General features: G+C 35.0%; 1 protein-coding gene across 1 annotated transcript in view; it reads left to right on the forward strand.

Moving 5' to 3' along the window:
• The first annotated feature begins 472 nt into the window (after positions 1–472).
• Positions 473–14,649, forward strand: part of Ppp1r3a (protein phosphatase 1 regulatory subunit 3A) — a 40,241-nt gene continuing 26,064 nt past the window's right edge. The window contains exon 1 of the mRNA XM_028871781.2: positions 473–1,332. Coding sequence (XP_028727614.1) covers positions 545–1,332 — 788 coding nt within the window. The 5' untranslated portion in view covers positions 473–544. The remainder of the gene's footprint in view (positions 1,333–14,649) is intronic.

Below are 14,649 nucleotides of genomic sequence, written 5' to 3' on the forward strand. Positions count from 1 at the left end.
TTTAATTTTTTTCTAGTTTATTTCTTACTCATTTTTAGCACCTGTATTTGACCCCCTGACAATCAACATTAGACATTGTAAATCTCAGAAAATGCTAACTAATTACTAGCAAGTTGTAGAGCTCTCCAAGTTACAAACATTCATACATACCCTTTCTAATCTTGCCTGCTTCATTATTTCTGCTTTTATTTCTCTGATTTAAATTTGTATAGCAACTAATTAAAGTAGCATTTTGCCCATAATTTTAATATTTTTATGGCAAAAATGATTATTTGATGTCTCTGGAACTGAGTTCATAAACAAATGCAACTTTTTAACATTAAGAGTTAAATCTGGAACATCCGAGCCAGAGCAGCATGGACACTATCATATAAAAGGTCTTTGGAAGCAGGCTAGCATAGTTTACAAGCCATTGGACCTATTTATAGAGCTGACTTCTTTTGCAATGTCAACTGTAACCTTACACTTATTTTAAGCCTCAGTATCTCAAATACCAGCCTCTACTAGCTGTACAGTTTTCTCTTATTTGATATCAGACAGCCCAATGGAGCCCACTGAAGTACCTGGTCTGATTAGCAAAGATAATTTTTTAGAAGTTCCTAATCTGTCTGATTCTGTGTGTGAAGATGAAGAGGTTAAAGCGACCTTCAAACCTGGCTTCTCCCCTCAGCCAAGCAGACGAGGATCAGGATCTTCTGAAGACACGTACCTGGACACCCCAACTTCAGCGTCCCGGAGAGTTTCCTTTGCTGACAGCCTTGGATTCAGTCTCGTGTCCATTAAAGAATTTGATTGTTGGGAATTACCAAGTGTTTCAACTGATTTTGACCTAAGCAGGGATGTCTTCCACGCAGAGGAATTTGTTTTATCTCCACTCTTTGACTTGCCCTCTTCAAAAGAAGAGCTTATGGAACAACTTCAGGTTCAGAAAGCAGTGCTGGAGTCAACTGAACAACTCCCTGGGTCGACAAGTGTGAAGGGCATTATTAGAGTTCTGAACATTTCTTTTGAGAAGTTAGTGTATGTGCGCATGTCCTTGGATGGCTGGCAGACACATTATGACATTTTAGCAGAATATGTTCCTAATTCATGTGATGGTGGAACCGACCAGTTCTCTTTTAAGATTTCATTGATTCCTCCTTATCAAAAAGATGGCAGTAAAGTTGAGTTTTGTATTCGCTATGAAACTTCTGTTGGTACATTTTGGTCAAATAATAATGGCACCAATTATGTATTGGTTTGTCAAAAGAAAAAGAAAGATCCAGAGCCTGTAAAACCAGTGGAAGAAGCTCCTAGCAGACAAATAAAAGGCTGCTTAAAGGTAAAATCAAGGTGAGGAAATGTTTTTACATACTTGAAAATTTCTAAAATGTCATTATTTTGCAGGTTATAAGAAATAACAAATCTAAAAATCTGCTGGTTGCTCATAAAAATAATGGTGTCAGAATTAACAGGTCAATGCTGTTTAAGTAATACCACTCTAGTATCCTAAATTAAGGAAAATGAGTATGCAATACAGTGTTGGTTGATTAATATACTATTTGCTTGAATTCAAACCTTGAATTACGGAGGATTCATTTATGAAATTATTTTATATAGAGTATATTTATTTTCAATTATTCTTAAATCCTAATACTTCACTTTGAAGTATATTTAACTAATATAAAATTGTATTTCAGTATGTACCTGGTGCTCAGAAAACGTGTGATTTTTTTTCCTCCAAAGGTGCAATGGTAATTTTAATGACTGAGGGGGTTATATAAAGATGTTTGAAGCAACGTATACTAGATTAAATCATAAGAGAAATGAATTTAATAATGAACTAACAAAAAGATAATTGTAGTGATGTATAAATCATACATAACATTTTATAATTATAACAAGTATACCATTATGGAACACAAATTAATGTAATTTAGTAAAAGTAAGTGGAGCAGAATTAAAAAAAATGACCCAGATAGAAATAAGGATATTCAGCTCTATGGATTAGAGTTTGGGGATATGACCCCTCATTAGTAACCCTGCGTGTCTGTTAATGTTGAAAAATAGAAGTAGCCTTCAGCATGCTCTGTAGTACAGAGCTGGCTAATTTCCATGACACTAGGTTAGCAGATAAAACATTCAGGAGCATGTAGACCACTGTCTGCTTCTCACTGAATCCCAAAGCAAAAGCTCGCATTGCTCTTATAGCAACAGGCAAATGTTTGATTATTCTCTGAGTGATTCAACCTCACTATCCCTAAACAAATAATTCAGTAACTTCACCAGATATAATTTAGCATGATGAAATGGGAACTGGGTAAAGAATGAAAGCACTCAGAATCTAAGTACTAAATAGAAACTTTTTACAAGTAACTTCGAGAAGATATTAATAATTTTGTATTTTAATGGATAAAGCATTAAGTAGTAATTACTAAATTTGTTGATCTAGTGGATTAGTGAATAAGCTAATATAGGGTAATGCAATTCAAATATATGAGATAATACTGTTTTAACTTTATGTTCAAGTCACTTGAAAGAAACTTAATCTACTATGTGAGCTATGCCGACTTTCTCGCTCCAAATGAAAGTTTCATAGTTTTATACTTATATTATTAAAAGAGATATTATAATCATAACTTCTATATATGCTAAAATAAAACTTAAGTGTTTGTGATACTATTCAGTAACATTATCTACACACACAAAAAAAATAATTCAATGAATTCAAACAAACCTTTGCACTAAAACATATGCATTTTAAATACTTTATTGAATGCTTTTTAAACATTCAGCTGGCCACTTGCTTTGTCTGTTAGAGCAAACAGGATTTAAGAAAGGTAAAAACATTTGGCCAAAGAAGCAGTATTTAACTCAGTAGATTTTTCTGTGAGTTAAAAACACAGCTTCACAATGTCAAGCAGTACATTCTGGTCTGAGTTCAGAAGGTCTTCCAGTGATAGGCCATATTTCACTTGATATCCAGAGTAAACTATGGGCAGCTGATAGGCCTAGGCCCAATCATGCACTCCAGCCACAATATCATTGGGAACATCTAGGCATATATATATATATATATATATATATATATATATATATATATATATATATCCACGTACACCTTTGTATTAAGAACAGTAATCATCAGTTCATAGCAGACAACACTCAGCTTTTAATATTGCTTTGGAGAAAAAAAAAGCTGAGAAAAACTAAACCACAAAATGGTCTGAAGGCCTGTAAAGTTTCCTAATGAGTTATGAAAATGGAAAAACCTCTTTCCTTCAAAACCACAAATACATTTTCTGTACTTCTATAACTTAAAAATGACCAACATAATTCAAACCACATTTTGAAGAAAGCATTTGCCTCTGGAGGAGGCTTTCTGTGCTGTTTCAGTCCAACATGAATTTTTACATCTGATTTATATACCACTCAAGATGGAGTGTATAAAGGAAATCCTGACAGATCCTCAGAACAGCATGTGCCATAATAGAATATTTATACAGCTTTTCCATGATATAATTTATATGCAATGGGCTTTCAAATATTTCTAGAACTCGTACAAGAGAGCATTATCAAATTTCTAAATGAATAGTGCAGTTGGATTTAATTGGGAAGAATTTGGTTAAGAAAGAAGAGGGCTACCCTATTAGTATTATTTTTAAAAATGCTCCAATGGTTAAAATAAGCTTGTACTCATTTGATAAAAGATTATAGCTCCAAAGCACCCTTCCTACACCCAAAATAGTTGTAAGATCTGAAAGGTCTTTTACAAAAACTTCTGTACTCCCTGTGCTGTTTGGTTTGGAGGACAATTCTTTTGTGAGGTAAAAATTGAATAGAATTATGCGTGAATTTGTGTTTCTTACAAAGATCTTACATAGATTAAGAAAAGTGTGCAAAATAACTCGGAGTTAAAGTGAAAATTAGGCTGTACTAGTGCACCAAGCAACAACTAACTTCAGTTTCTCTTAATACCAAAGTTAATTTGCTGTCAGTGTCCCTGAGATTGTGTTTTCTGAAAGTGTCAATAATCCCTTCTAATAAGTACAGAACGGACTGCAGGCACACATTCAAAGAGGCAGGATTTTTGTTATGTCAATCACCTACACAGGATTGATGTTTTCTTTGTGGAATTTTTTCTCAAGTTGGAGTTTGTAGACGTCTTCTCTGGTGTGGGTTGTCTGCTTTCATTTGAGGTTTATTACTCTATATGATTTGAAATATATATAGAGAAGGAAAATCAGAGTTCCCCATAGACATGTGACTGCAAGTGACCCAAGTATCTAATATCAGTGAAAGGTATGCATCATGAGGCATCTCTCAGATGTCACCACACATGCAGCAATGGGGGCTGTGCTAGTGAGCAAACTAAGCAGATGTTTTAGTGAGAAATGTCACTGATGCAAGTATAGTCAATGTACAGATCCAGATAAGCTAAAAACAGAATGCAGATACAGTACACTGTCTGAAAGCTTAAAAATTAAACATATCTGTTTAAATTCCAGCTTTCCCATAGATTAGACATGTCGACTTGGGCAAGTAGGGTTGATTCCTTCTAGGTATATTGTGAGTAGCAGCAGTCTATTGGGGCATATTCTTGACACTTGGCATAGTTTCCAGTTCATAGGAATTTACTAGCAAATTATTAGAAGTTCCAGTTAGCTGCTTTAAACAGGCCAAGACTAACTTCAGCTTTAGAAAACTGTAAAACACACACTAAGGGTCAGGCTGCTCCTAATTGCAGGCTTTTAATTTCACAGCCCCTAGATGTTCAGGTGGAGAGCATTCATTTGTCTCTTGCAAGATTTTATTCAACAAGAAAAAACTTAAAGTGTCAATTTTTTTTTAGATATATTTGATCTTGTATTTTTGAGTATATTAAAATAGGAAGAAAACTTAGTAGCAACTGCTAAAATTTCTTCATTTAATAGGTAAAAATTGAAGATCTATTCTTTTTCTTCCAAACCATTGTGGGGGGTGCCATATGTCCCAACACACATGTGAGCATCAAAGGACAACTTCTCTGAGTAAGTTTTCACCTTCCTCCATGTGAGTTCCAGGCACTGAACTCAGGTCATCAGGTCTGGCCACATGTTTTTAAAGCCATTTAGCCATATCTGCAGCCCTGAAAGATCGTTCTTGAAGGAGTAAAAGCATTCTTTTGGGCATTGAACAAGAACACATTTTAATCTGAGTAGGGAAAAAAAAGGATGTGATAGACAGCTGCCTGGCTGTGGATGTTTTTTAAGAAGTCAGGTTTGTCTAGTAGATATCATGATGGCCAGTATGAAAACTAAATGCTATTGCATTTTTAAGGATTCCAAATGAATGTTGAACACATAAATGTTAAGCATCCCAAGCTCTCAGAATTGTCACCACCACCATCAACAAGTGTTCACCTGATACCTAACTTCCTGACCCTTGGCTTGCATTGTTTCTCCTGACATCAAAGATTTCCTTGTTCAGATTCCCAAAGGATTCAGTGACTGTCCATTCAGGGCCATTGTGTCAGGTCCTCTGTTACCAAGTAGCAGTAGGATACTGATAACTAAGGCAAAAATACTTGGGCCTTTAAAGACATGGAGAAACTCTGAGAGAAAACAGCTCACAGGGCAGAGAGGAACGTGGGAGAGAAAAAACGGCAAAGCCAATCTCATATGCTGTGGGTATACAGTGGAAGCCACAGACAAACAAATATTTGTGACTTGGGCTTCTTAGACTTTAAGGAATGGCCTTCCTGGTACCTTGTTTTTCTCCTACACACCTGTCTAACATGTATTCTCCACTATACACAAGATGACCTCACCTGGCTTTCTATTTTATTAAGTGAAATCAATTTATTATTCTAACTAAAGAAACAGTATGCATAGGTGTTGAATGGTATTTACGACTTGGCCAGGTGACTACAAATAAAAGCCCCAAGTGGTCTTAATGCCAAGAAAATAATGATTAGTCTTACTTTTCTTCATGCTTGAGGAATAGAACTGGGCACATGGAGAAAAAGGAAAGAGAGAAATTCTTTCTAAAGTGTAGCTTTAAAAATACAGAGCATTTGTCTTTCAGAACAATAAAATTGTGAAATTGAGGCCAAGAAAAGCACTAGAAAATGGCTATGAGCTAAAGCCATGGTGTATGTTCCAGTCACAGCCATTGGACTGTGAGACTTCCTTAATTTACACATCCCGCATAGTCTGCGATTCTGGAAATAGTCCAAAGCAGTGTAAATAGCTCCATGAGGCCTCTGGGACCTAATGTGTTCCATACCTAGCTCATTTTGAATACATACTAATTGTGGAAGCTGGGCCTGGTTAAGGGGAGGGACCTCTGGCAAGGCCACATGGAAACATAAAACACAGCTGCACAGGCCCCTCAAGAGGGTGCAGAGAGCTGCCAGCTGCTTGACAGTGAGAGGCCAACCTGCTGACTGTCCTTGGAGACCCACCAAGGCTCCATGGCTTCCGGGTGTTGTGGAAGTCTGCACTCTTATAAGCCTATACTACCAGATGAGTGCGGATTTTTCTTCTGCGAGAAGAAATGAGCAGGAGGTTGTCCTAAAGTGTTATTTAATCTCTTGTACAAGGAATCACTGTGGAAGTCATATCTTAAGTACCTGTTCTGAGCATCTGACTCCATCTTCTTTACTGGAGTCCATCTCCCACCTGCAAGGTTAGAAAGAACTGCAAAACTATGAACCAGACACCCGACTATCCCCCAACATATGGTGGCATACCATGAAGTAAAAGAAAGTAATTTTTCACTTTCTTTTCAATCTGTTCCTGTATTTTACCCCAAACACCAATAAGAATAATATAGGCAGAATGACTTCAGCAAACTTCAGGTAGGTTTGACTGTCCAGAGTCCTATTGGACTTACAAAGGTATGCTGTACTTTGACACCTACTGTAGTGCTGTTGCCTGAAAGGTGTATGCACACACACACACACACACACACACACACACACACACACACACAGCTGTCGTCTCCATCTTTTAAGTATAGACACGTTTCATAAGGGTCCTCATATACTCACCAAGATCAGTTACACAGAGATCTTTGGGTTTGATTAAGATAATGCAAATGGAGAATTTTAAAGTCCAGCGTGCTATTGGGTGCAAGGCAGATTTGCATGGATAACTGTGGCAAAGTTTGGTTCCAGAGTAGTCCTGTGTATTTGGCTTCTAAAAACAGTAAAGTACAGTAGAAAGTGATTTCTGGTTTCCTCTCTAATTAGTTACTGTTCGAACTTGGAAAAACTGTATCTTGCCTTCATTTTATTAACATGTAAAATTGGGATTATAATACTATTTTTCAGAGCTGCAATAAGAAACATATTAACTCACATACAATGCACCAAACCAAGTTGCTGACATTTGGAGATATTCCAAAATGGAATCTCAGTGGCAGTGGTGATACATTCCACAGTTTACCATCTTGAATGTAGCCTAGCTCTGTGCCCAGGGTTAATGGTGAAATGCTTTCCCCTCATTACCATTCCTCTGCCACCACCCAAGGTAATATAAATAGTTTCTAAATTAGTCACATTCAATAAGCTCGTGACACTAACCAAGAAACCTCAGGATTGTGCCTCTGTGGAAAAAATGATTTCCAAATCCCAGTCACTTGTAGACTACTTTATATAAATATCTACATATATAGTTACTATATGTATAATATGTAATTTTATATATATGTTAGTTACATTACATACACACATGTGGTCACATTGCACACACACACATATGTATATATAATATAATCCATAGTATATGTGTGTATATATGTATGTGTGTGTGTGTGTGTGTGTGTGTGTGTGTGTGTTTGTATGGAACAGGGAAATAAATCTTTTTGGAAATTGGAGTTTAGGTAACTTTTAAGATGAGTTATAATTTAAAATGCTCTTTGGATCAAACAGCTCTAGCTACACAGACTTCACCTTGCTGTCCATTTATATTTATGATTGAAGGATTACATTTGAAATTTATGTGGTTCCTTTACTCAGAGAAAATATATTATGCATCCTTGCATCTATGTTACCTCTGAGTTTTAAGCAACAAAAATTTTCTCAGACACAGAGTTCAGATCTGTCCAAGCTCTCTTCTGACGCCTTAACGAATATGTTCCTGTCCATAATTTGTTTTGAAGGGTTAATGATACATCTTTGTGTTTAAAGACCAACTGGAAATTAAATTAATGATTTGGACTAATATTCTGTAATTTTTGTTTACAAAGACCAAATGTGTAGTCAACAAGTCTATTATCAGAATGTTTGATATTCTCTCCCTTCATGTTCTCTGAACATTCAGTGCTTGCCACGAGTAGTATTCAGACTGCAACTAAACAGGAAATTCTAATACTGTAAGAAAAAATTGTCCTGTGTTTGAGCGATGAGCTTCAATCTTCATCTTTGTGAAGTTTATAGAAGTAATTATGGTCAAAATAGTTCAGCCTCAAATTGATATTTGTATGTCTTGATGAATAGTGAAAGACACAAACACCAGCCTGCCCTCTGACAGCACCAGAATACCAACACTGCAGTGGAATTCGGCCTTATCTCACATCATTCAGACTTACTTATTAACTATAGTCTAGGGTAGGAACACTGAGCTCCTATTCCTAAAGATTTCAGCAAATGTCTTTGTCTAATTTCAAATTATGTAACATTGTTCAGGAAATGAGAGGAAACTGACAAGGCACACTGCTGGCATCTGCTTTTGGAGATGAAGATTTTTGTTTTATAAAATACTGATAACAACTTATGTATTTAAAACGCCCAACAGAACAATTATAACCAGGCACAACAGAAAAAGTACTACATTCTTTATCAAGACAAGATAATTATTTGGTTTAGTGTAAAAAGAGTTACGGTCATCTTTTTGTTTTCATTCTTTTTCTCTTCCCCCCCCTGTTTTGTCAGTATTGGGTGCTCAAATCAAGGGTCTTGTGCATGGTTGACTCATGCTCTACTCTACACTAAGCGGAATCTCCTGTTCGTAGGACATGATTTCTGAATGATTTTCATTGGGTCAAATTGTAGCAGAATCCATCCAATCCTACACTTTACTTTCAAACAGAATAATTATGAAAGTTGCCAAGTCTCTAGAGTTTCTTCTTAATTCTTTCCTGGGAATATTGTGTTATTCAGCAATAAGTTTGATAAGGAAGTTCTGTGATTGTAGTATGTTATTCATAACATTTCATTTTTAGTCATTCAGTTATTCTGGCTTTCAGTTGAATTAAATACTGGAATCTCTAAGAGTACAATTTTAATTTAATCAGGTATGTTTTTTTATCATCGACTTATATTTTCCATATTAAGTGCCCTCAATAATTTTAGATGTTTTCCTTGAGATCTGAGCCAATAAACATGTAAACTAGTTCACAGTGGCTTAATTCTGTGTCAGAGAAGAATGAGTCAGTCCATCAACCCATCAAGTGGATAAGGTGTAAATGACACTTCCATTACAAGGAACTGGTGTTGCCAGATCCAAAGACTTGGTGGCACTGAGTGGGTCAGTCTCAGCTGGTTAAGGAGGTTTTCCAGTCCTGCAGTCCATCACTGACTTATTAAAGACAGAGCACTGTTATGATGGCATGTCTTGTACATCTCACAGAAGACTTCATCTTAGGAAACTGAAAGCTAAAAGTACTTCAGAAGATCACTTAGTTTTGTTTTCAATCTACACAAAAACTGCTGTATTAGAATAATTTAAAACCTCTTAGAAAAATATGGAATAATTTAGAATAATAATTATGCTAGTTTAGAGATATCCAATTTTAAAATAAAATTTTCTCCAAGAATGTAATTATGCAAGTAAGACATTGAAGACTGTTTTGAATAAATTTTTGTAGAGCAGATGAAATTTAAAATGAGTAAGTACATCCTTCTATGGGAAGTCAATACTGTATCTTCAAGTAGAAATTAGTAGAATATATGTAAAATTTCCTGACTCCCCCAGCCTGTGCGTGTGAGTGCATGCGTGAGTGTCATGAGTGTGTGTGTGTGTGTGTGTGTGTGTGTGTGTGTGTGTGTATGCTACATATACATAACTCCCTCATCAAATTGCTAATGATTTGGCTAGAATTTCTACTTTCTGTATTATAACATCTTATTCAAAGCTGATATTTATAAACTAGGTTAAGTAGTAGACAATAATAAAAATACAAAAAGTCAAGATTCTGTTTACAAGTCTTATAAATATATTTCCACATGAATCTTGGTGCTACTTTTGACTTAGCCTCACTATAAGGATTACTTTTTGCTTCTCATTACTTTCCATGCTTTTACTCTACCCTGTGGAGTTACTGCTCATAGGATACAAAATAAAATAGTTTTCCTTAACTAAAAAGCTTTTTATTGGTCAAAATATATTTGATACAACTTATTTTTTGAAAACAAATAAGCATTAGCATGAACCTACTTAGTTTATTATTTCTGTATCTGGCTGCAAAAGCCCCCAATGTACAGTCTTCCTTACAAGTTGAGTCAGAATGTTGACTATAGGACATTTCTAGGCAGTCCCCATACAAATGATTTTACTTTTCAAAATTTCTCATGTATTTTATCATTTATAAGTTTTCCAGTCAAAGAGAAGGAAGAAGGATTCTATACGTAAGGAGCATTAAGGTCATGATGAGGAAACCTAGAGAGCCAACTGAACCAAACTAGTGGGAACACATGAACTTTAGACCAACATCTGTGGAGCCTCCATGGGACTGTGCTAGACCTTCTGTATAAGCCAGACAGTTGTGTAGCTTGGTCTGCTTGAGAGGCCTCCTGGCAGTAGGATCAGGATCCTTCCTTGGTGCATGAGCTATCTTTTTGGAGCCCATTACCTATGGTAGGACACCTTGCACAGCCTTGATGCAGGGGCAGTGGCTTGGTCCTGCCTCAACTGAAGGTACCAGGCTTTGCCAACACCCCATGGAGGGGGTGCATATCTTTGCAGAGGAGAGAATGGAGGGTAGGTTAGGAGGGAAAGCCTGGGGGAGGGTAGGAAGAGAGGGTGTGATTAGTATGTAAAATGAATAAAAAATTTCTTAATAAAAATATTTAAAAAGTTTTCCACTTTAATATACAGTTTATTCCTCTGTATAAATTCTAAATATAAAATACAAAAAGGCTTCATTGTCAAGCACTTCATTAAATCTATTTTCAAAGATGGCCATTTACTACATCTCTCAGGACTTTTGAAAAAAACAATCACAAGGCTACATCTTGCTGGCCATAAATAGGCAAAAGGGTGGCAACAAATCTTTAGACTAACATAGTTAAATTACAAAAATACATTCCTTTAAACTTGTGAGTTGCTTATTACAGATGAAAGAACTGCAACTCGGGTTTTTCAGTGTAATCCTTCAAAAAGCTGGGTTTGCAGCCGGTTCTAATTACTGAACTACTACGTTCTCCTCTGTTGTGACCACTGCCTTACTTACCTAGCCACACAGGTACTAAAAATATCAAATCTCAATTAGGGAATGAGCCATCAATGTTCTGGGATATAAATATTTAGAAAGGTCCTCAGAGTTTATGAAAACAAAGCAGCGAGTCTTTTGTAGCTTTAGGGATGTTAGGAAGCAATGATGCCACATCAGAGCATTGTGAGTTCAACAGTTCCTGTGAAGACACCCCGTTTGCCCTGGAAGCACAGACAGCTTCCAATATGAAGCCTCTAGCTCTTCCACCTTACTTTAACTGTTTCTTTCCCCAGCTTAACTTAATAATTTTCTGTTTTCTTTATCTCTTCCAAACCACCCTTTAATCAAGGACTTGATCAATTTTTTCCTTTCTACTCAAGGATTTTTCTGGAATTAAACATTTTCCAAGTTTCTCCCTTCCCTATAATTGGCATTTAATGCCTGCATTATTCATCTGATGCTTATTCGTGTGTTTCCTCTTGCATTATTAAAAGCCTTGTATCTGTGCCCTTCTTCACAACTGGATTGCACACTCTGTAAAATAAGGAGTTGTGTGCAACTCTAAAATACTATTTCCCATAATTCTTTGCACAGGTATTCACATAAAAAGTAACCTTAAAAAAGTATCCGTTAAAAGCAACTTGTTTTCTTATTGATAACCTAGATGTTGAGAAAATCCAAAAGCACCTTCTAAACAATGAAACAGAGTTTTAATGTTGAAGATTTTTTGTAATTTCATCATATTTCAAATGTGGATGCCTATTGTACATCTATATTTGGGTGTCTAAAGTAGCAAATTAGTGGACTCATATGTCACATCTAAATGATAACCCTCATGAATATTTTTCTTTTCTTTAGTCTTCATTGTATTTAGAAATCATCATCATGATTTCTTTCATAAAAATAAGAAGCTTCATCAATCAAAATTTATGCATCTTTGGAACACTTCTGTTAACTGAATACCTATATTATAGTCTATAGTTGTGTTGGTAATAATATTTTTAGTATTTGAAATTAAGAAAAATCATATGAATAATATATAACATAAACATCATAAAATGTCAGTTTCATCCTGTAATACTAAATGCTTATTAAATTGATTAAAAACTAAATGTAGATTTAAATGTTTATTGTTTTACTATTTTATAGACAGAATACATGAAGATAAAGTTATTTTAGGCTATTAAGATATAAATATATTATCAATGTGAGGAACACATTACCATAAAAAATAGCCTTTTTTTCTTTCCATGTCTTTGGAAACATCATTTCATCGAGTTACCACAAGTTTACTTTCCAGTAATATTAATTAGTCTTGACTCTCATACCAGAGACCGATTCATTGGTCAAGATTTGGCTTCCCTCTTTTTATGATCTAAAAACTGGAAGAGAAGCAGAACAGTCCAAGACTGAACAAGAAAAGACAAAGGCAGATATTGCATGCCTGCTGATTGAGAGATTCCTTCCTTCCTGTTTTCTTCCCTATGAGACTGGTCCATGTTAATGCTCTCCAGAAGCCCATGTGGTCTTGAACTTACTAGGAGTCTAGGCCTGTCCTTACATGAAACCAATAAAATAAGAAAATCAGAAATGACAAAAAGTAAGGTAATGTGTGGCAAGTTTTAAATGTTATATCTTATGGAAAGTAATCTGATATATCTCTTACCTGATATTGAATATTGAGACATTAATTTTTAAATTTACTGTGGCATCAGACTTACAGATGTATATGAATATAAAGCTTTCAGGCCTTTGCATATCTAAATGTCTTAAAATTACAGCCCAAGGGTCCAGCCAAAGGTTATTATAGGCAAAGCGATTATTTTTAAAATCTTTACACAGGCCCAGCAAGGTGACTCAGCACATAAAGGACTTGAGCTAAATCTCCTAAACCATTTGAAGGCGGAAGGAGAGAACTGACTCCAGAATTTGTCGTCTGATCTCCACATGTGCATATCCCCAAATGTCAAATCCACACAGTCACTATCAGCACAATATAGTTAAAGAAAATGAACTTTACATAGTGACAATATTCTAGTGTGCTAACAATTGCTTATTTTGCTGGTATAAGATACACCTAAAATTTATTTAAAAAAATATCAACATCTGATCCCATTTGTATTCTTAACACTATTTTGCAAGATTAATGTTTTTAAAATTTATAGATCTGATAAAAATTATATGACAATACAAATTAGAAACACACACATATAGTAAAGCTAGCATGAATTCTAAATCATTGTATTGTATGAAAAAAATAGAAATCTGACTTATCTATAACAGTACATCAACTCATTCTTATATTAACATATATGCAAGTAATCTAAATACCTCTATTATAAAACCTCTGAATTCTTTATACTAAGTTTAAATATACTATTGAAGTAGATAATTATAGCATTTATAAATACATTTTACTTTATTAGAAAAAAAGTATCAATGAAATTAGAGCATACTGAGGCTCTATGACATGTGTTTTGTTATTTTCCTATTAACTTTCAACAGACAAATATGAAGATATGCCTATTGAAAACATTGTTAGGTTGGAGTAGGCTTTTCCTGAGTAGGCTTTTAGCTGCTGGCCAACAAATATGGCATAATAAAGTATATTTTTTGTGACACATTATAGTATCTTAAGAAATTAATTATTTTGGAATTATCTTCAAAATTGTGTTGATATTATTAAAAGGGCTATATTGTGTCTTTAGTATCTACCCTCAATTCTTGTAGAACTCCTTGACTACTCTTGATCATTTTGAAAAAATTTATTTTATTAGTCTAATTTTATACATGAAGATACATTACATTCATTAGAATTTGCCAGAGACAAAAACCATTCTTGTGTATAACAAAATCTATTAAATGGACTTCAGCTTTTATTTACTCTTGCTACATTGGCAAATTGGCCTGTTCTTCCTCAATTTAGAAATTTCTATTTACATAAACTTAGGAACTATATATTTTATATCCTTTATATCTCATCATACAATGTAGTAAGCAGGCCCCACTCCATTTTGCACTGGAAGAAATTTTACTCAGGGAATATATAAGAAGAGAAGCTGGGTTTATATCTAGAGTCCGTATTTCCTCAGATTGCCATCATAGACTATAAAAGATCATTCATAAAGAGTTTTCAGAGTACTTGTTTTACCCATAACTACTGTCTTCAAATATGTTTCTGTCTTCAAAATTGTTTGCTAAAGTATGCCATCTGAATGCAATAGTATTTGGTACTGATATGTCATGTGTCAC

This window comes from Peromyscus leucopus, chromosome 3, assembly GCF_004664715.2.
Source record: "Peromyscus leucopus breed LL Stock chromosome 3, UCI_PerLeu_2.1, whole genome shotgun sequence".
Lineage (NCBI taxonomy): Eukaryota > Metazoa > Chordata > Mammalia > Rodentia > Cricetidae > Peromyscus > Peromyscus leucopus.